General features: G+C 42.4%; 1 protein-coding gene across 23 annotated transcripts in view; it reads left to right on the top strand.

The window, feature by feature from the left end:
• Cap (Cbl-associated protein) overlaps positions 1-22,026 on the top strand; it is a 72,346-nt gene that overhangs the window by 47,269 nt on the left and 3,051 nt on the right. For 10 of the 23 annotated variants that reach the window (XM_076440247.1, XM_076440228.1, XM_076440231.1 and 7 more), the window contains 12 exons: positions 167-272; positions 888-917; positions 1,655-1,687; positions 3,421-4,032; positions 4,922-4,968; positions 5,058-5,227; positions 11,094-11,153; positions 19,329-19,533; positions 20,124-20,382; positions 20,831-20,942; positions 21,542-21,664; positions 21,870-22,024. In XM_076440247.1, the coding sequence (XP_076296362.1) occupies positions 167-272; positions 888-917; positions 1,655-1,687; positions 3,421-4,032; positions 4,922-4,968; positions 5,058-5,227; positions 11,094-11,153; positions 19,329-19,533; positions 20,124-20,382; positions 20,831-20,942; positions 21,542-21,664; positions 21,870-22,024 (1,912 nt within the window). Of the gene's footprint in view, positions 1-166; positions 273-887; positions 918-1,654; positions 1,688-2,191; positions 2,234-3,420; positions 4,033-4,921; positions 4,969-5,057; positions 5,228-5,925; positions 10,627-11,093; positions 11,154-11,238; positions 13,962-16,201; positions 18,122-19,328; positions 19,534-20,123; positions 20,383-20,830; positions 20,943-21,541; positions 21,665-21,869; positions 22,025-22,026 lie in introns of those variants that run through there. The other 13 variants (XM_076440251.1, XM_076440230.1, XM_076440233.1 and 10 more) reach the window with 12 other exon arrangements.

The raw sequence follows: 22,026 nt of genomic DNA, 5'->3' as shown, positions 1-22,026 counted from the left end.
ATAAGTGCATTGAAGAATATCAATTATTTATATCGAAAGTAGCAAGTGATATAGATGTGTCAAATTGGCAGCAAATATATATATATATACCTTGACAACATACGCCGAGGTCATCCACACTTACCAACGAATTATATGTATACAAATGACATTTGTAACTCTTTAGGAATGGAGCACTGAAGTACAGTACAGACATTTACAAAAATCAACCAGGACGAATCGAGGACTACGAGCCAGGACGATCATCAATCGCCGAGAAGGAAGCCAAGGAGGTAAGCAATTAAATTTCTCGGCAAACTAACCGTCTCTCCACTTTGTAAATCCATTTTTCTCCAAGAATTCACTAGAATCACGAAGAAATCGAATCGCTCCAAACTCGACTGCCAGTATACAGGGTGATTAAATAATTTCTACCTTCTGGAATATTTAAGTAGTTTCAAATCGATCATTTGTTAACGCCACCATCAACAATTGTATCCCAAATGAAATATAACCACTCGAAAAAGAATTTGTTTATATTTTTCAAAATTATAAAGTTAATTTGGACAATAGCCGAGATGATTTGAAGGAATTTTTTCCGTTGTGAAAATTGCTCTCCGAGGCTTCGTTACGGAGTTATCAACGAAAAACGCGGAGTGCTGGGCGTGGCCGAAAGGCGTGGCCAGGTGGCGTCTGATTGGACCGCGTTTTTCGCGAATAACTCGTTAACGGAGCCTCGGAGAGGATTTTCGTAAAGGAAAAAGTTAATCTAATCGACCTCAGGAATCCGTCTGTATACAAAATTTTTTAAAGAGATAACTGAAATGTTCGATGCGGTCCAAGTTGTGTTTGGACCACTCGGTATATATTCCATTCAGCTATCAATTTCGACATGGCTTTGCTTCTAGCCGACTTTTGTCACACGGACCAGGAGGAAGGTAACGATCAATCCGAACGATTGAAATCAATTTACGAAGCAACCGCTGTGTCGTTTTCTTCGTTTCTATCGAAGCTTCTTTCCTTGGCGGAATCGTTTCTCGACGCTCTTCGACGAGACATTCACTCTCATCATTTCTCGACTTCACTAAACCTCGGTTTTTGGTTCGCTTCAGTAGCGCTGCTTCTCTAGTCTCTTTCACTTCTATTGATTTCGCTTTCCATCTAATGAAAAACTCGCTTCTTCAAGGTTTCAAGCATGTATTATTTTGGTACGTTGCTGGTGGAGATTGGGTACGACCAATTTTTAATAATATTGTCTGACCGATACACTATTTTTTGTCGCGCGTTCTATGTTTACATATTACATACTGTCCCGATCTGTGTCGCAACACAGAACCGAAGATTCACTTAAAATGGGACTTTACATTATTTTTGAATTTCGAAAACTCTTCAAGTAGAGAGTATTCCATTTTCCTAAATTCAAAAATCTGAAATACATACATATATTTAGCGATCGTAAACTTTCTCTGCCAGCAATAATCAAATTTTTCAAATTCTTCCATTCTAAACGGTAATTTACCTTGAAAGATTCTTCGATAACAATAAAAATTTAGATGGGAAGTATTCACCGAAAACGTTTAACCATTCAGTTATATTTCGTTTTCTGTTCAATGTCATTGTAACCTCATACGTAATTAGCGCATGTATTAACGCCTTATTAATTCTGTGTTTCTAGTGGTGGGACGAGGTCATGGACATATTTGACGGGGTACGCATTTTTTCACATACATACTCGTAATTATTCTAAACTATTTAATTTTCTCCTCTATCTACACTTCTCCGTCCTGTCTTGCTCCTTATCTCCGTCTTTTTTATAAATTAGCCAATAATACAATCATTGGCTAATTTCATTAAATCTAAGAATTACAATATTCAAAGATAAATAATTAAGGAAACCAGGTCACACAAAAGCAAGATAAATTACAAGACAAATTAAGGAAATCAGTTCATATTAGACATGATTTATTTATATAATTAAATTTAACTTTTTATCATGATTTCTCAAAATTTTTTCGCACAAAATGCAACACAAAGTACTGAAAGTACATAAAATATGAAATAGCATAACTGTACAGGGTGTAAGGAAAATTTTTGGTGAATTAATGTCTATTCATAAGAAACACGCGAAGCAGGTGAACAATGCGCAAATGATTCACGATGTCGCTAACAATAAAATAAAGTCCCTAACAGTTTCTAATTTCTGTTTGGTTAGCCGCTGCGGTCAGCGTTCCTGTAGCAACATTGATCATGAGAGGTTTTATTTTGTTTTCATGTTAATCAGTATACGTATCGATAAGACGGTTCAGTAGTACTATACAGTTAGGAGCATAACTGATCACACGCACACACACACACACTTTAAATCAGAATCACTTTTTTATCAATAGACCAAACCACTTCAATTTCTCTGTAAGGCTAGAAGGATTAGTTTAGTAAATGACGTCTAATGAAAATGTTGAAAAAAATGCAATTCATCGGAATTGTGAAAAACAGTGGTAAAAATTGATTTTTACAACTTTCTTGGCTGGGCCAATATTGAAAATTTCAAAGATGTGTTTCGTAAACTCGTATAAATTATATACGTTCTGAAAAGTTCATTGAAACTGATTTTAATTGGTTTACGAATTCTAAACGACGGAAAGTGGTAAAAATTGCAATGTTTCATGATTTTTCGCCTATAACTGCCATTTTTACCACTTTTCATGATGCATTCAAGTCGTTTGTCATTCACAAAACAGTTATTCTGATTTAAAAGGTGCGTGGAATCGGTTATGCTCCTAGCTGTATATCTATTCAGTTTCAGTTACAAACTCTGTCTACAGATTTCGAAAATATATATGACCCTCTTTCACTCGCTCACTTTACGGATTCTTTAACTTCATGATTAATTCATCGTAAACGTATAATACCTCTTAATGATTCGCGGTACTTATGCCAAGTCATTTTCATAGCTTTTGGTAACGATCTCTAACAAGTGTTTGTACTAAATGATGGTGTACAGCGCTATCGTGTATTCTACAGCAGGTTCTACACAGGTTTTGTCCGACATATTTCACGATGCGGCAAATAGTTTCAAAGATATTCGGGAAAAACTATTTAATAAGCGTTGAAATGGTAATTTCAATAATTTCTCAATTTTTCCGAAAACCGTTTGTCCTACGAAAAAAAGTAACATGATATAAAAGACGCAGCCTGACCGGATCTACAGGTTTCGTCTTAACACATTTTTCAACACGGTCAATAGTTTCGGAGATATTCTCGAAAAACGATTCCACAATCATTATCTCGCGACCCATTTCGAGGTATTGTACACTGTGATCGATGTCCGTGTGTTTGCGTTCGTGTCTTTGCCGTTTGCGTATCTTGTGCACCTTCGCTGTCCATCGCTGGTTCTGTGGGCGATGATCTACCACGCTGAACCAACACTAAACGACCGGACAGTGGTTGAACGAGAATGGACATCCTCAGGGTACGGGGTTGGAGGAGTTTCGGAAGGGGCAGCTGATCTATCGCGGTGGTCTCAGCGAGAACGTAAGGGCACCAGCGGTCAGCAGCTCGAAAACCCTCGAGGTGGTCCTTAAATCTCGTCCAACCGTTGAGGAATCCTCCCACGCCGGTCTCCGTCATGCTAAACCAGAAACGAGACAATGGTCGAGCAACAGCGCTGCGCTGCTCGACCATTCACGGAAGCTTCTCGATCGTAAATGCGAAACCGGCAAGGAAGATCCCTGGATAGATCGGATCCAGCGACCTCTAGATCGGGCTGCCGACTGCAGTTGGCACGCTGGCATGCTGGAAGGAAGATCTAAGAGCTTCGTGCTTCCGGATCGATGCTTGCACCGATCGAACTCGCCGATCCATGACAGATCAACCATACTTCAGTCGACCGGCAATGAGCATCGTCATCAATATCATCATCACCATCATCATCATCATCATCGCGTCTCGCCATCTTCTTCTTCTACGTCCTCTTCTATCTCTAGCAACAATCATCCTATGATTCCGTCACCGCTTGCCAACAAATCTTCTCTTCTCGCTGGACACGCTTCACGGGTTAGAGACGGAATCATCGTCTTGTAGCCTGCACGATGATGTTGGTGACTCTAGCGGTCTGGTTGGGTCGGTTTCAAAGGAAAGTTCTGTTCTGTTCTGTTCGGGGTTTTTCCGATGAGCAATATCATTCAATTAGATTGATTTCGATTGCAGCTTTTAATTAGATGATGCAGAATGATCCCAAATTGATTTTTCGGTGGATCATAGGTTAGGGATGTCAAAGGGAACACTCTGTGACATCTAGATCTATAGATAGTCTATCTATACATAGATGGAAATATATGTATATAAGTCCCACCTACTCATTCTAGTCATAAATAAAATCCACAATCTGCTCGTTCCAATATAACCTTCGACAGAACTTTCCAGCAGACTGACTCCAACAGAGTGTATGTATTATTCTTCTCTCTTCTTTTCGCTTTATTTTCTTCGTCGTTCTCTCTTCTCTATCAGATGTGGCGTATATACAAACATATATTCAATTTTGTGTAGTGTCTGTCTTTCTCGTCTCGCTATCGATGTTCACAAACACGCATATATACATGTACACAACAACTCTGTCGTTCTGTTATTCTTCTGTCTTCTGTGTCAGCCATTTTGTCCAAACTGCATTCATTTTGTCTTTCGTTGGTGACTCCCAAAGCTTAGCATAGCCGAATGTCGCATGTTTTATGGATACAGCATCGATTAATCGTGAAAAAATACTGTACTGAAAATACTCTTCTTCTTCTTCTTCTTTTGAATTATGTCTCTACTTCTTATTCTTCTTTTGAATTATGTCTCCTCCACTGTCGTATCAACTCAACTCGAGAGCATGATCCACACACGGCGATGCGAGAAACCTATGTAAAATTCGCCGAATAATGTTTTTCCTCTCTTCTGTTTCTAGCCGTTCGACCAACGTGACATCCGCCCGGTGAAACCGTATATGACACAGTGAGTACTTATGTACATAATTTGCTTTTTGATAACATTGTAGAAAAGAAATGTGTGAAACACTGAGAAACATTACGGTTTCTTCGCAGTGCTCTCAAAGAGTCCGGCTACGAAAGCGACTCGACGCTGGTGTTTCGTCGAAAGGAGGACATCAATCCTCTCAGTCAATTCGAGCAACGATTGGCGTACAAAACCGTGCAAAGTGGCGGAGACGTTCCCCTCCATGGACTCCGAAAACCAGCCCCAGAACGGCCAAAGGGTGAGTAACCGTGAATGCAAATTGCAACGTATTCTTCTTTATTTTTTAATCTTTCGAAAAATATTCTCTAAAAGTTTTCAGCCAAGTTTCATTTTCTCTCTTCTATATATTGGTGTTGTTTGATCTCACGCGAAAAGGCATGTGTGCGTAGAATATTGCTCGTCATGAATTGCTCGTTTTTTTTGCCTCGTTTGTTGCCGTATTCCGTGTGAGTATACTAACTTTCGCCGGAGTTCGTCGAGTCTGTGCATGTACGTCGTCGTTTTATGGAATTCTTCTCGTGCGCACGCGACATACAGCTTAAACGACATGCACCGATTTTAATGAAACTTTTATATTGCGTTAATTACGTCTACAAAACATGATTTTATCCGTCTCCAACACTGCTTACAACCTCGGCTAGTCCAGCTTCCATTTTCGCTGCCTCAAATTTCTTATCAGTTCACTTGACACACAGCACCGCTCGCCTCGGTATCTATCGATATTGGTATCTAATTTTGAATTCCGCTTAAATCTCTCGAAACGATGCACCAGCAGCTACCACCAGCAAGAGGAACAAACTCTCCAACCTTCACACCGCGCCGAACAAAACTCAGCAACACTAACCTTGAAACTCAAGGACTATCTTTTGGTGAGCGGGTTCTTCAGGGTGTCCGCGCGATCCTACGAACTGAAAACTTTGTCCACAGACAACACGGCCATCGAGTATTTCCCCGTGTCGTCCACGTTGACGCGAATACGCGTTCACCGGAAGTCCTCTTCAAGTACAACAACAACCTCTTCAAGTACTACCAGAAGAACCACCTCCGTCCTTCAGGGTTCGACTAGAAAAATGAATGGCTACAGAGCTGAATTAAAACCTCCATCTCCACCCCGAAGACAGTCTTCGCGACACAACAAGACCCTGAAGATGTACACGAAGCAGCAGCTCAAGGACACTAGTTTGAGAACCAGGCACAAGCAGTGTTTCTCCGTTGACAAGGCTATAAACGTTCCTCTAAATGTAGAAAGGTGCAAGGTCGGCTCTTCAGGGTTTCCTTCAGGGTCGAGACTTTCCTCAGGGTTGTCTTCAGGGTCGTCGAGATTGTCTTCAGGGTTATCTTCAGGGCTTTCTTCAGGGTCGAGACTTTCTTCAGGATTGTCTTCCGGGTCAAGACTCTCTTCAGGGTCAAAAAAACCCGAAGTTTGCTTGAAGAGCGACGCGTTTCAAGGTTCAAGGACGCGTCTGTCTAGCAAAAGGCTTGTAAAGTTCGGCGAACCGACTGATAAGGCTTCTTCAGCAACCAGAGGATCAGTTCTTTCCGCTTCGAGGACCCTGGAAGACAAGTCTCCAAAGACAGTGGTGATTTCAAGGTGTCCTAAAGTGATGAAAAAACCAGTAGAAGCGTTTCCAACGACAAAGACGTCGACCTTGTCCCCCCCATTCAAGTCTTCTTCAGGGCTAGCTGACCCGAAGAGAGCTAGACAACCCCCTAAACTGGGTCCACAGAGACCCCAAACTATAGTCAGATGTATAACGCGCAAGCCAGAGACGATCCAGATAAATCCGACCAAGAAGAAGGTGAATCCGACCAAGAAGAGGGATAGGAAGTCTTCGGAGATGAAGTACTCGAGCCTGAAGAGGGAGAACATCGAAAACGAAGAGCCCAACGTTGGAAAAAACGTGGTGAAGGACAGGTTCTTCCAGAACCTGTTCCTGAAGCCGACCCTGAAGAGCGTCCCCGGGCGATCTATAGTCCAGGAGCGCGCTAGGATCTACCAGGATCTACTAGAACCGGCCAGAAGGACTCTTCAAGGTTCGGAGCCGGCGCTGAGCGTTTATCTGGCTGGGAAGCGTTCAGTTTCAAACTCTAAATTCAAGGATTGGGAGCTGGAGGACTTTGGATCATCAAGGAACTTGAAGAGTCCGGACCTACAGATGAAGAAGAGGAGTCTAAGTGCTCCACCACTGAAGTCAGGATCCCAGGAGTGCTCTTCGGTGTCCAGGTCAGCTGCGAAGCTGAACGACTTCGAGTTTTCTAGGACCTTGAGGAGTCCAGACCAAACGGAGAGGAGTCTAAGTGCTCCACCGCAGAAGTTTGGTTCGGAGGAGTGCTCTTCAGGGTCTAGATCAGCTGTCTGTCGACGTCTACGAACCCTGAAGCAGGACTTTGGGTCTTCTAGGAGCTCGAGGACCGCGATTGCGGACCTGAAGATGAAGGAGAGAAGTTTAAGCGAGCCTCCGCTAAAGTTAGAATCTCAGGAGTCCTCTTCAAGGTCTGGATCAGCTGTCTGTCGACGACTACGGACCCTGAAGATGGATAGAGACGAGATTCCAAGAGCTAGGAGCGCGGAGGGGCTTCAGAGAAGGTCTCAGGTATTAAATTCGACCGTGAGCTTGATGACCTTGCCGGTGGATCGAGAAGAGTATCACCGATACATAGTGGGTCTTCTGCACGAGAAGAAGAGGTCAGAGAGGTACAGGGAGCTGCAGGACTTCTACAGCAGCCTGGAAAGGCTGGGCCAGCTGGAGAGAACGTGCTCTTCGGGGGACTTGAGGCTGAAGAGCGAAGACGAGATCGATTACGACCGCTGGAGGATCGCTAGGTCGCAGGAGAAGGCAGAGGCGGAGATGCTGAAGCTGTACGGGAAGCTGAAGGCCGTGCAACGGGACAAGGACCTCCTCTTCAGCACCAAGGACGTGGAGAAGATGAAGTGGAAGGGCGACTGGGGACTGAAGTGCAAGGAACGCTCCGTGGAGGACTTGAAAGAGAACTTGAAGAGGCTGCAGAGAGAAGAATCCGAGTGGATGATGAAGAAAGAAGGTGAAGATGTATATAAGAACCTGTGGAGGGGAAGGTCGGTGGTGAATCTGGCTAGTTCGATCCAGAAGAGGGCGAACGAGGAGCAAAGGAGCAGGCTGGAGGACTTGCAGAGGAACCTGGGTGGCAGCAATAAGTTCTGGAGTAGTTTGACGGCGGAGCAGGTGGCTACCCTGAAGAGACAGCTGAACGAGATCTATGGAAGCGAACAGCAGAAGCAATTTAAGGCGGGTGTGGACGTTCCTGGTCCTCTTTTGAAGGGTGTGGAGGTCCTGAATAGGGAGGGGAACGAGATCCACGGTACTGGATCTCAACAGATGTCCTCTAAAATTGATTTAGAGAATCCTGATCCTCTTCTGAAGTACGAGATCGTGGTTCCGGACCACAGTCACAAAATTGTTGATAAGGTTAGGACACTCCACGTGCGCTGTCATTCGATGATCGCGTCAGACCCGGGTCCTAGCGACTATAAGTCACCTTCCAGGTGTCAGGGGTCCAGGAAGACTATAGAAGATCTACGCGGTAGTTCAATGAAAAGAGTGAGCATGAGTGAAGAAGAGAAGAAGAGGCTATCGGTGAGTCTGGGAAAGGAGGTGCTGGATAGAGTCAGCCAGAGGAGGCTGGCGACGACTCCTAAGGAGACTCGTGGCAGCGTGGCGTCCATGTTGGCTAACCTGAAAAGTCCCAGAGAGTTTAGGAAGACCGGTGGAGACCCCGGAGACCTTAAGAAGATTCCTGGAGATGCTAGTGACCCTAGGATAACTTCGGAAGATCCTACGAAGACACTTAAAGACCCTAAGAAAACTCCTAGCGATCCTGAGAAGAGCCCTGAAGTCGCCAGTTCACCCAGAAGCTGCTACCCAGACCTTAAAGAGACTCCTAGCGACCCTTTGAAGACGCCTAGAGACTCTAGTTCACCGAAAAGTTGCTACCTTGACCCTAAGAAGCCTCCTATAGACCCTAAGAAGAGCACTGAAGACTCCAGTTCAACCACAAGTTGCTATCCAGACCCTAACAAGACTCCTACCGACCCTACGAAGAGCCCTGACGACCCTAAGAAGAGCCCTGAAGACCCTAAGAAGAGTCCTGAAGACTCCAGATCACCCAGAAGTTGCTATTCCCTAGAGACCGAGGGTTCAAAGTCGAAGAGCGACTTCCTGCTGGTCCTGACGCCCAACAACAGGGGTCCAATTGACAGGCAGCGGGTGGAGGAAGCGCTGGAGGCATGGTCTAGGGAGCCGCCATTGCTAGCGATGACGCTGCCTCGTACAAAGATGTCCACCTTGGCGACCACGTTACCCCAGAAGACAGCCACCACGGGTAGCGAGCGAGATAGCACCACCGGTAGCTCGGACACCTCCGTGAAAACAGTAATCCAGAAGACGACCACCCAGGTCCCCAAAAAGATAGAGTTCTTCGAGAACGTCAAGACCGACGCCAGATGTAGAAGAGCGAATCTACCCAGGTTATCCTCCTCCCAGAGCTTCGCTGATCTAAAGGAGCTGTTTGGCGAGGTGCAATCGGCCAGGTTCGCAGTGCTGCCTGGTGGGAGGACCGCTAGCGAGCAAGATGGCGTCTCGCGACAGCCCCGCGACCGCGACAGACCGCGAAGCGTCAGCCCACGCCGTGCAAGTTCATCTTGCAGCATGGAAAGTGTTTACCAGCGTTGCTTCTCGCCGGATCCCGGAAAATACTGGCGCGCCTACCAGAGGCTCATCAGAAACGGGGCGGTACAAAAGCTTCGCGTGAAGTTTGAGAGCGCCGAAGACGTCTCCGGAGGCGGGTCCCAGCCCCCCAAAAGGTTTCGCAGTGATCCCGAGCTGGCGCGAAGTTTCTTCAGCAAGCTGGACCAACGGGGGACATCAAGGGCTCGAGATTTGGGGGGCGTGGCTTGGCTGAGGAGGCGGTACGAGGCCAGAAGGGGCAGGCGCGGCGAGTCCCCACCCATTCCCCGCGTCACACTGAAGAGGGAGGACCTGGACATGCCCCACATCGACGTAATCAGCAAGACTGCCGAGCTGAAGGACTCGATGGGATCGCATGTTGCGAATGGGTTAATCAGGAAGGCGGAGAAGGAGGACCTCGAGGCGAGGAAGCCTGTTGAGCGCATGAGGAGGAAGTTCGAGGAGTTCGGACACAAGACTTCCATCTTGGGGGAAATGTTCACCTCTTCGCCGGATGTACACGAGCTTAGGGATATTGCGCCGTACCTGGCTGGCCGCTGGGTGGCTCATAGGTACCCCAATCGAAAGGACAATATGCGATCGCTGTCCTCCCCACCCGATCTCGCTGGGAGACCACGCCCCCAGACTGAAAAGAAGGCGGAGATTCAGGAGAAGAGGATAGGGAGATTGAGGGATGGGGTCAAGGAGGAGACGTCCACTCAGCTGTTCGACCCGGATAAGCATCGACCCAGGTCTAGGTACCAACCACCCCCTCCACCGCCGGCGACCGCCCCGCCCCTAAGACAGAAGCACAGCTGGTGCTCGCCGATTCCGACGTACACCGCTAGACCCACCGTCACATTTCAAGGTCTGAATTGCGAGTGGGGGATGGGATTTGGGAGGGGTATATCCCCCACTTCTTCTATTCAACGAGGTTTTATTCTTCATCTCTTCTTTCTTATTACATTAGAGCAAGTTTGATCACACCGACCGGACCGGGTGCCAGTTCGCAATTAGAGTATTTCATTTGCAGAGAATTCACAGAGATAAAATAATCCTATATCATATAAATTCATAAACTCACAATCATATATATAAATTCAGAGATCGAAAAATGAGATCTATCCGAATGGAAAACAGCCTAGTTCTACTTTCATTCGCTATGTTTATGGAATGAGTATTGATCATGGAATAAAAATGTTCAAAAGTCTCATTGTTTCTTCAAGATCGTGTTTTCGAGAGTTCAGAGATACCGATATCGATCGACGCCGAGCGATCATCCTCCGTTAACCAAACGTTCTGTCGAGTGTTCACAGTTATCCGCAACAACGAGTGATTTTCGTTCATTTGTTCATTGTAGGGCGGCTAATTATTATTATTTTCCTTTTTTTTCGGCTATAGAATACTCGAACGCACCCCCGCCGCCACCAAAATCTCAACATCACAGAGACGACTGCCAAGGTAACGCTACATGCTGATCATGTCTTTTGTTTTCTTTTTCTTTTTTTTTTAATTAGTTCTATTCATTAATACGAACGACGGCAGAGGTGGGCATTATTTGGCGAAACAAATAATTTCAAATACTGTTTGATATATTAGATTTTTGATTTTGCTCGAAAGAAATAGTACTTCAAATGAGATATAGAATTATGAAAATAAAATATTTTTATATCAACCATCTTAAAATCAAATGCTGTTTTCAAGAGAAATTACTGTATCGAATAAAATATTTTATTTTCAACATATTATAATACTATATATCAAATGAAATATTTTATTTTCGAACATTACTGCATCAAATAAAATATCTCATTTTATTTGTTAAAGTTGTACCGTTTCACCCAGCTGTAAAAACACTATTTCACCCAGCTCTGTTCAATGATGATTTCAGTAACGATATAATGTAGCTTTGCTAACGCCGAATTATTCTAAGTAATTTTTCAGCAACGTGTGCTAAATGTTATTTAATAATGTTCATCGAGAACATTCCATCAAACTCTTCCATCAAACCGCATAGCTTATAGTTTTCCTTCTTCCGTGATAGCGCTCGAGTTATTTGAGAGAAGTGTAACTGCTGTTCGACGAAACAGAGCATGAAATTTGCTCATTATGCATGATTTAAGATGCCATCTTTTACGTTGTGGGGGAAGAGGAGTGATTGTTTTGCAATGAATGAAGCATGATTATGAGATACGCAGCATTTTGTATCGGAGTATTATCGTACGGAAAAATAAAAAGTAGCACAATGGTATATGTATGTACATTATAAGTACGTAGCGCACGTAAATGATGCGAGCTCTCGCGATGCTATGGTAATACATACATATATTCCCGTGAACCTGTCAACTCGGACTATTAATGTTCGACACTCTAAGAAAACCATCGCTTTTTAAATATTTGAGCATGCGATTTGACATTTTTTCGAAAGTTAGAACAATTGTTTCGCGGTACAACGCGGCCAAAATTTTTTTTAAGGAAACTGCGAGTTGTCGGAATTCCAGACGAAATATAAAAGAATTAACGGATCACTTGTGCGAACCCGAAAAATTGGGTAAAAATTTCAGGATGAGACGCCTCGGAACATTCAAGTTCTGAATTGTTCAAGTCAACCATAAACGGTATCGCTGTTAAATGAATTTGAGATGTGTGTAGAAACAACGGAAACGATAGCCGCTCTTTCCCATATAAATTCCCAAGAACACAAACAAAGACAACTGAAACTGACTTTGTTCGGAGACCAAATACTAGATAACACGCTCCTCGTATGTACGCGCACTCAAAACGGTGCAAGGTCAACTGAAACTGTAAACGGAACCTTGACAATCTTGAACTCTAAATATAGCTGTGACCGTCATTGAGAATCATTTACGTGTTCAAAAACTTGGTGAGTCACGTTACGATATCGATTGTCTACAAACTTATCTAATCTACGCTGATAAACGATAACGGATTGTTGCTTAACGTTATGGCGACGAGATTAATATCACTCCTCAGCGAATCCGCGTAGCTCAACATATCCGCAAAGGACAAATTTACTGGAAATGTTACGCTCTTGATTGCTCACTTAAAACAGTCCGACGACACAAATCGTATGACGCAACAACGTAATGGATCAATTGCTCCGTTCGAATGGTTGATTCGAGTACGGACGCGAGTAGAAATTCGAGCGTTTGCCGCGAAAACGTTGATGGGCATCGAAAGGAGGAATCGCTCGGAAAGTGGAGGGAGAACGGCGGAGGAAGAACCGTTGTTTGTGACTGGCGAGTTCAACGTGCACACGCGATAACTTTATCAGCCGATGATCGCGGCTAGACGCGTTTCCAGTATACTTCCCGCGTCGCGTCGTGCGCCGCAAGATTTCGCGATCTAGTCGCGTCGAAGCGTTCCACGCTGTCAGAAACCGCTCGCGGACTCCGCGGCGCGAAACGGCGCCGAGTTTCTTGCTAGCCGAAAGCGAAACGCGGCTATATATACTATATACACTGTGGAAAATAGTAAAAAGTATCATAAAATAATGGAAAATAGTGGAAAGTGCTGGGAGATAGTAGAAAAATGTGGAAAATAGTAAAAACTCGTGGGAAATAATAGTGGATAATTGTGGAAAACAGTGGAAAGTACTTGAAAATAGTATAAAATTGTGGAAAATGTATAGAGAGAGTGGAAAGTACTAGAAAATACTGGAAAGTACTGGAAAATAGTGGAAAGTATTGGAAAATAGTGGAAAGGACTGAGGAAAATAGTAGAAAATAGTGGAAAATATATAGAGAGAGTGGAAAGTACTAGAAAATACTGGAAAATACTGGAAAATAGTGGAAAGTACTGGAAAATAGTGGAAAGTATTGGAAAATAGTGGAAAGGACTGAGGAAAATAGTAGAAAATAGTGGAAAATATATAGAGAGAGTGGAAAGTACTAGAAAATACTGGAAAATACTGGAAAATAGTGGAAAGTACTGGAAAATAGTGGAAAGTATTGGAAAATAGTGGAAAGGACTGAGGAAAATAGTAGAAAATAGTGGAAAATATATAGAGAGAGTGGAAAGTACTAGAAAATACTGGAAAATAGTGGAAAGTATTGGAAAATAGTGGAAAGGACTGAGGAAAATAGTAGAAAATAGTGGAAAATAGTTGATACCACCTTTTCTCGATTGTGCAACGTGACTTGTCCTCCGTTTTCAAGTGTTTAATGTGTTCTGAGATAACCGTGTTGACGTCGAACGTCAACCGCGACGTTTCGAGTTGTTCGATGCGCAGCGTGTCATTCGCAGCACGTATGAACTTTTTCGATGAATAGTGTCATCGTTTATGATAAATTATTACGTCAGCCCCTTTTCTTCTTCTTAGTTGGTGTACGAGTCACCATTTTATTTCGGTTTTGCACCAGACATATGTATATGTGTTAGGTGTTTTGTATCACACTTGAAAATATCCAAGTTCTCCTTTTGTCAGATTATGGCACGCGACGAGCCGTCGTGTCGCAACAGTTGTGCTTAAAGATTAGAAACTTTTTAGATTTTAGAAACAATTGTTTTAGAAAAAGAAAATTAATTTGTGGTAAATTTTAATGAAAATGTAAAATGTATGTTTGTTCCTTTGTGGAATTTTTATATTTTGTTTATACATTTTTTATTAGTATGTATGTACTAAATGTACTAAAGTGACATTCCCTAAATTTTTAGAAGAATATTTACAAGATTGTCCATTTCTATTTCACTATAAATATAACGCCTACACTCCGCTGTCCACTAATTAAGAAACAAAAACGTGAGACTTGATGACGGATAATCACGAACCCCTTTTCCGGCGGAGAAACTTCGTGGCCAGTTGTTTTCGATCAAGTGCAGAATTAATTGCGCGATAATCAACGATAGGGAATAGAAAGTCTGTTTTGGTTGAGCAACCGGTGGCTAGGATTTTAATTAATATCCTTAATTGCACAATAGAAGAAGCGTCAGCGTTCGTTGATAATAAAGTAATAATTGTGATAGAATCAACCCAGCCTTTTGTATCGCTAATTAACAGGTTCGTGTAAAAGTCGAAAAAGCTGAATGAAAATTGATTAGTAGACTGCGGATCACCTATGTTTATTAAAGTTCCGCGCGGTCTATTGATTAGTGATTAGTGATTAGTATAGGCTCTCCATTTTAACAATAGACTCATCGAGCAACTTTCAGGAAGACAATTACCGAAGAAAACTGAAAGTAGACCGTGTTACGAAATAGTATCGCGCATCCTTAGAATTCGTTACGTATCATTAAAGTCTTGTTAACAAACAGAACAATTTCAGCAAAATTAATAACTCTTCTTTTCGCTTTTATAATTAATACGAAAACCAATGTATTTTCGCGATCAATTTATAATTGCCGAGAAAGTACGTAGAGAACACTACGTTGTGTAATGTCTTCTGATTTTTGTTAAATTCCGTTTGCGAATGATTCCGCAATTTTCAATCTGATGCACTGTAGATAAATCAGGACTGAAGTTTCTCTTTAGAAATTCAATTCGTCGGTCGAGAAATTCATCGAGTTACATATATCTTCGCTGGAACAGTTAACAAATATTAATTTAATATTCCGTGCTGCGAACTCTATGTATACATTGTTCAATTATTTCCGTAAAATTATTCGAAATATCAAATTTAGTGATAGTTGAATTCGTTGAATGGTCTTAATTTTGTATTTGTAAACAAAATGATTCGAAATATTATACATATTATATATAAAATGTCTTTATCGATGTTATTAGACTTTGGCAAAGTTAAATTGAGATTCGTTTCTATGTAACGGTGAGTGGTGAGTCATGTTCCGTTAACCTAATGTGACCTGAATGAATCATTATTTCAAAATTAAGTATTTTTATCTCCCACAAAAAAATATAATTTCTCTATTTTTTAAATAACTGTGATTCTTATTTAGTGTCTACACACAACTAATAATTCTGTTAACCTAACGTGACCCACAAATGATTCGAGAACGGAAATCTCTTTCCACAGAAGTATAATTTCTTTATTCGTTTTCCCTATAACGGTGGATAGAATAAAGTAGTTATCGCGATGAAACACGATTACAATCGTTACGCTCAGGCCTCGGAGACGAAATATCTCCCCTTGAGAAAGGTGTTATAAGCTGCACACTCATAATTGGCATTCTATTCAAATTAGCAGTCCCATCCCGGCCTGCTGTGTAGAATTGTTCGTTCACGAGGAAGAGCCATACCTTTTTTTATCGTATAGAACGATTTCACCTACTCTAATGATCCACTTCTTTTACGTCGAGTCCGTGTAACGCATTATTCGAATGGTTCTCATGAACACAACATAAGGAAGAGTATTGATTTCGGGAAAAGAATTTCTTCTCGAGACACACGCAGTCCCTCTATTTTTTGCAATACAAGAGTGAAATTGAAGATCCGTAACTTAAAAAAATCGCGACAGGCAGGGTGGGTGGCACATATTAGCAGCCGATTCTTGTCGGAATTCCTTCTGTACGTTTAGTTTGAACTTTATGCATAGTTAAAATCAGCTAAACATGATGAAAATCACAGTGGAAGAACAATAAAGAAATTCGTGTTCGAACAATGAAAGACCCCGAAGTGAAAATGCCAAACGCCAACCTCCCTCGCGTCCAGGACCTCGAAAGGAGTCCGGAATGGACGAAGCTAGCCGACGAGATCAACGACCTGGAGAAGATGTGTCACCTGAACAACCATCGCCACTCGAAAAAACCATTACCAAAGTACCAGAGCTGCGAGAGGCACTCGGTACCCCAAGTGCAGAAAGCAACATCAGTCTGGATCGATGACTTTGATAACCACCGTCAGCCTCCTTCCCCAGACCGCTGGAACTGGAAGCCGAAGACGGAGTTCGAGAGAAGCTACTTCTTCGACGAGTACCATCACCACCAGTTCGAAGAGAACCGAAGGAAACCGAAACCTTTCAGCTTCTCCGAAGAAGGTCAACGACCTTCAACAGAACCAGAAATAACGACAACAAATGAGAAGCTCGCCAGTTACAAGGGAACTAGAGAGAGACTTCACGAGATCTTCGAGAGGAACAGGTACCTGAGGAGGCAGTTCTTCTCGAATTATACGTGTAACGACGATTACCCGAAGGATTTTGAGGCTAGGAAGAAGTACAGTACCAGTGGATTTGGCAGCACAGAGACGTTGGCTAGTCAGAGCAACCAGTCATCCATCAGTAGTATAGATAGGAAGCCTCGCAGTCGAGTTAACATCACGCCAGAACTGGAAGAGGAAAGTTCACGTTACTCGAAGGGGAATATACCTAAGAACTGTACGAGTGTGCAGGATGATTCAAGTCCCCATAACTTGAAGGGTAATCTGTCCAGCTTTGGGGACCTCCCTAAGACCTGCCTAACCTTGCAGGATAACACTGTCTTCGCTTCTGAAGCTGCTATAAAAGTTAGAGATTATCTTAGGGATGACTTATCGAGTCCTCGTTCCCTGGATCACCAATTCCCCAAGACACGCGATGACAAGGGAGCAGCAAATCAATTTAATGAGAAGCATAAACCTGAAATTTCCGAGGTTCATCGGTTTCCCAAGCAACAACAGGCATCGATGAAGAGCCTCTCGCCTAGGACATGCGACGGCAAGCAAGGGACAAATACATTTTATCAAAAGCAAGAACCTGCGATCTCAACGGACGTGTTTTCTACGAGATCGTCGAAGGGAAGCTACCGTCAACAGAGCTTCTGCAAGTCGCTGCCGGACCTGTCGCTCCTGCAGAGCGCTCGTCAGGTTCGTTTGTTTGAGAGCCAGGTGGACTCCAGTGAGACATTGAAGGAGGATCATGGTCACTCGTCTCAACCTGATCTGCAGGGTCTGTCGCGGAACACGAGCTTCAGCCGGTGGAACTCCAGTGCAAGATTGAAGGAGGATCACGGTCGCTTCGCGTCGCAAGCTGATCTGCAGGATCTGTCGCGGAATACGAGCCTGAGCCAGATGGACTTGATCACTGGGAAATCGAAAGAGCACGAGCTTGCAGATCCGTCGCCGAGCATGAGCCTGCGGAGAGCCAAGATCGCAAGGATCCCCGCGCCGTTGGACCTGTCCAAGGTGAACGAGGAGTTCGAGGAGCTGCAAGCGTTGGAGGACGTCGACGTGTCCTTGATCCGCGATTACGATCGTCCGTTGAACGGGTTGGCCACGGTGATCAAGGATGACTGCTCCGACGATGATGTACGCAACGAGAGTTTATGTTGTTCATTCTCGAAGGGACACTCCGGAAAATGTGTTTTGACCTCGATGGAGGAGCTGCAGTCGCCGCAGCTTGTGTACAATTCGGATAGCTCGATCGTCGATCCGAATAATCAGAGATCACGGATTGTTGACCTCGATCAGGTGAATTCGAGCAGCGCCGCTTCTGGGACCGGAACCACGCTTCCTTCAGTTTACGGACCGATTCCATACAGTCAGTAGACACGCATGTAATTTTTACAGAATATATATTCTCTCTTTGCGGTCAGCTGATTGTTGATTACGTTCGTTCGTGCGGTTCCGAAGCGAATTCTTTTGCGAGATTAGTTGTTTACGAATATGAAATGTGGGTGACGTTGGACCTCTTTTGGAGACATCCTAAAAAGACGTTAAATTTACAATTCATTTTAGGTCTGTATTTTACAATTTCACAATTGTACAATTTCACAATTTCACAATATCAACATTTCCGATGAGAGAAGATCAGTGTTTTCAGATATTTTTTAAAAATTTCGTCCAATTGCAGCATAAATTATCTAATTTGAGGATAAAGACTCATTAAGAGATAAATAAACGAATACAATTAAAGAAATTGTTTTTTCGAGTTCAAGGGTGGTGCACTTACATACATCATACATACATGTCCCAGAAAAGTTGATTAACATCTTATCAATAACTTTTCGTAACTGTTACATGAGAATCCCCTCTTGATTTTAAATTGACGAACATAATGGATGAGCATAATTCAACAAGCATAATGAAATATTCAGCAAAACATGTTAGGCTGATAGAATTCATGGTTTCTTGCGTAGGCTTCGTGTCAAGTGCTAATTGAGGACTAATTGAGTAACATATTTGTCTAATATGTGTATACAGGTGAAACGAACAGAATTAGTTACACTCGGTGAGTGCGCGGAAGTCAATTAAAGGCTCCGTCTATGCGAATTAATTGAATTAGTCATGGTGTTGGCGAAATATTTTACGGAAGTTCAGTTATGAAGATCGCTTGCATCATTAAAAATTTATTGCGGAAAATTTCATCACGTTTCCTTCGTCGGTTTACGCATCAACGTCATAAAGTGTATTTAGTCGTAATCGTTGGATAATATTATTGTCTGCAATTTTATGAAAATTGAATAGTATTTTTTGTAAATATATACAACTTTGCAACTTTTCAATTTAACAACTTTAAATTCCTTATGATATTCAGAATATGTAAGTTAGATATTTGAACAAGTTCAATGCTCGATCACTATACATATTACTAGACTGCTGGTGTTGATGCATTGATAGCTTTTGAAAATGTTGAGAAGATGTTAGCGGGGTGGTAATAGTGAATGGAAATCCGGCGTGTTGTTGATATGTATATCGATTAATTGCAAGGGAAGAGTAATAACAGTAACGGTGGTTCACTGTCGCAGAATCACCGAGGCGTTACGTGGAGGGCGAGGTGACGATTCACTACCGTTCGCCGGTGCGTACAGAGGCGAAAGAGCCATTGAGCGAGGAAGAGCTCAGTCGTCGGAGCGCGGAGAATATGCGACGCGTCTATCAAGAAGAACGTCGTCGCAAGTATCTCCAAGAACTCCACGATATTGATTCACGCCGGCACACTGACAACTTCATGTAAGTACTTGTCTCACTTGTTACTACTCGCTCCCTCGCTCCTTTCTCCAATTGCACACGGTCCGCAACACATCCCACCGCACCGGCCACCACAGTGTGCAGAATATGTTCAATCTAGGTGGCAAACGTCATCCTATTATGTATGTACACTACCGCTCATTAGTGTTTAAGCACTAGGCACTCTCGACAACACTCTCATAAATCATATAAAAACTCGGGAGAAATGTGAGAGGAAAAAATGAAAAAGTAAAATCTAATAAAACTAATCCGATATAATTAGGCGTGTCTATATAATTGTACTTTATTTATTGAATATTATGAATATGGCGAATATCTTTGGATATCGTGAATATGGTAAATATCTCGAATATTTTGAATATCGTAAATATATTGTGAATAGCGTGAATATAGTAAATACTGTAAACTTCTTTGTATATTGTGAAAATACCTTTGTTATTATTGAACATATGAGAGAAGTTGTATTGTTCGACCGAGTAAATATAACGCGAAAAAAAAATGACTGACGCCTGTCCAGAAATGTTTAACACGTATTAAGCGTGATTTTTCATCGATCGTAAATTGATTTTCAGACCGTCCCAGAAGTCGCCGATTCCTCTGAACCGTTACGACGACTTCGTCGACGATCTCAGCCACAGGAGCAGATCCCAGGAGCAAACACCAGAACCGAGACTCGTAGCGAGAGCACTTTACAACTTTATCGGGCAATCTTCGAGAGAATTGAATTTCCGTCGCGGTGACATAATATTTGTGCGTCGCCAGGTAGACAAGAACTGGTACGAAGGCGAACATAATGCCATGATCGGATTGTTCCCGTCGAATTATGTTGAGGTAACGCTGCTAACCGAATTACACGCTGCTACTCGGGGCGTTTACTGTTTTACAACTAGACACCCTGGATTTTATGTATCTATTTATCATAGAAATGAATAGCTGCAACTTCAAACAACTCCGTTTGATTATTTTCAACCTATCGAACAGATTCAAAAAGAAAAGAAATGTCTATTTCACTCCAGACTGTTGCAATTCGGGTGGACAACTTTGATTTTGCTCTAATTTTGCTATTTTAATATTCTTATGTTGGTAATTTTGCTATTTTAATCATTTTAGTTTGCTAGTTTTTGTCACTTTGAAACCGTCCTATCGGATTCTTAGCTTCCAAGTATAAGCCACTGGGAATACACTAACTGCTATCCATATCCTCCTCGGTTCAATTCTTATAATTGTACTTGTACTCGGCGTATTCGAAAATGAATGGTGTTTCACGCGTGTGTTATAGATTTTACCATATGATGGGATGCGAACGACACCAAAGAAATCGTACGAGGGCCAGGCACGCGCCAAATTCAACTTCGTCGCACAGACGAATCTTGAACTGTCTCTCGCAAAAGGTAAAACGTGAAATTTGAGAGTGCAACGGAAGAAATAGATCCGGCCTTTTTTAAAAAATTGATTTTGCCACCAAAAATTCTGATATAATTCACGGTCACGTATGCTATTAAGTAGAATGTGTTGATGAATTTTTTCGTAGTTTTTTGTTGGGCACAGCAGAAGAAATAAGTGCAGAATTCTTGTAGTAGAGGTACCGTCTTGAAACTTGTCGCAGAGTTTTAAAAATGACATTGAAGCGTAATTGATCGTTAAAAAATCGTACGTGGCAGGAGAACACAATCTTTCGAGCACTAAAAATGGCGTCTCGAGTGTGCAGAGTAGACAGCGGATCTTTAGGCAAAATCAAAATTTTCTGGCTGAATTGCAACTAAAATAGAAATTAATTTTCCTCCTAATATGTATATCTAATAGGTTGAAAAGAATGCAACAGTATATTGAAATTCTTCTTATTTCTTTACAGTTTCAAATTGCACCTATTAAATTTTATGTTATGAACGCATAAAATCCGCTGTCTACTGGAGAGAGAGAGAGAGTTATTGTTTTAAATTAAATTTTTTAAATTGAACAGCGTAACTGAAACGAGAATATTCTTTTGCAGGAGAAATCGTCGTCCTAACGAGAAGAGTCGACGAAAACTGGTACGAGGGGCGAATTGGAAATCGAAAAGGAATATTCCCCATATCTTACGTCGAAGTTCTAACAGAGCCTGGACATAGATCAGGTACCACACTCAATTCTGGTTTTACCCCAGTTGATGACAATTCAGGAGAAATATATTTATTTTGCATAAAGATCCGTAGTCTAGTGAGGAAATAGTATTGTTGATACGATTATTGTTGTAAAATCATTTTTAGTGACTATTATTTTTCGAAATAATTTTTTTAATACATATATCTATTTACGACGTAATGAACAATTAATTACAGAAACACCGACACAGTGCAAGCCAGTCGCTTCTCCAGCGGCACACAGCCTTCTAGCAAATGGATCAGCTGGAGGAAAAATGAGTATGGGTCCTCATCATTATATGCCGTCCATACCGGTTAATATAAACACAACCCAGCCCCACTACAACTCACTGGT

Source organism: Lasioglossum baleicum, chromosome 16 (assembly GCF_051020765.1).
Source record: "Lasioglossum baleicum chromosome 16, iyLasBale1, whole genome shotgun sequence".
NCBI classification, from domain to species: domain Eukaryota; kingdom Metazoa; phylum Arthropoda; class Insecta; order Hymenoptera; family Halictidae; genus Lasioglossum; species Lasioglossum baleicum.
The sequence above is the reverse complement of the archived record's forward strand: the minus strand, read 5'-3'. Positions and strand labels throughout refer to the sequence as shown.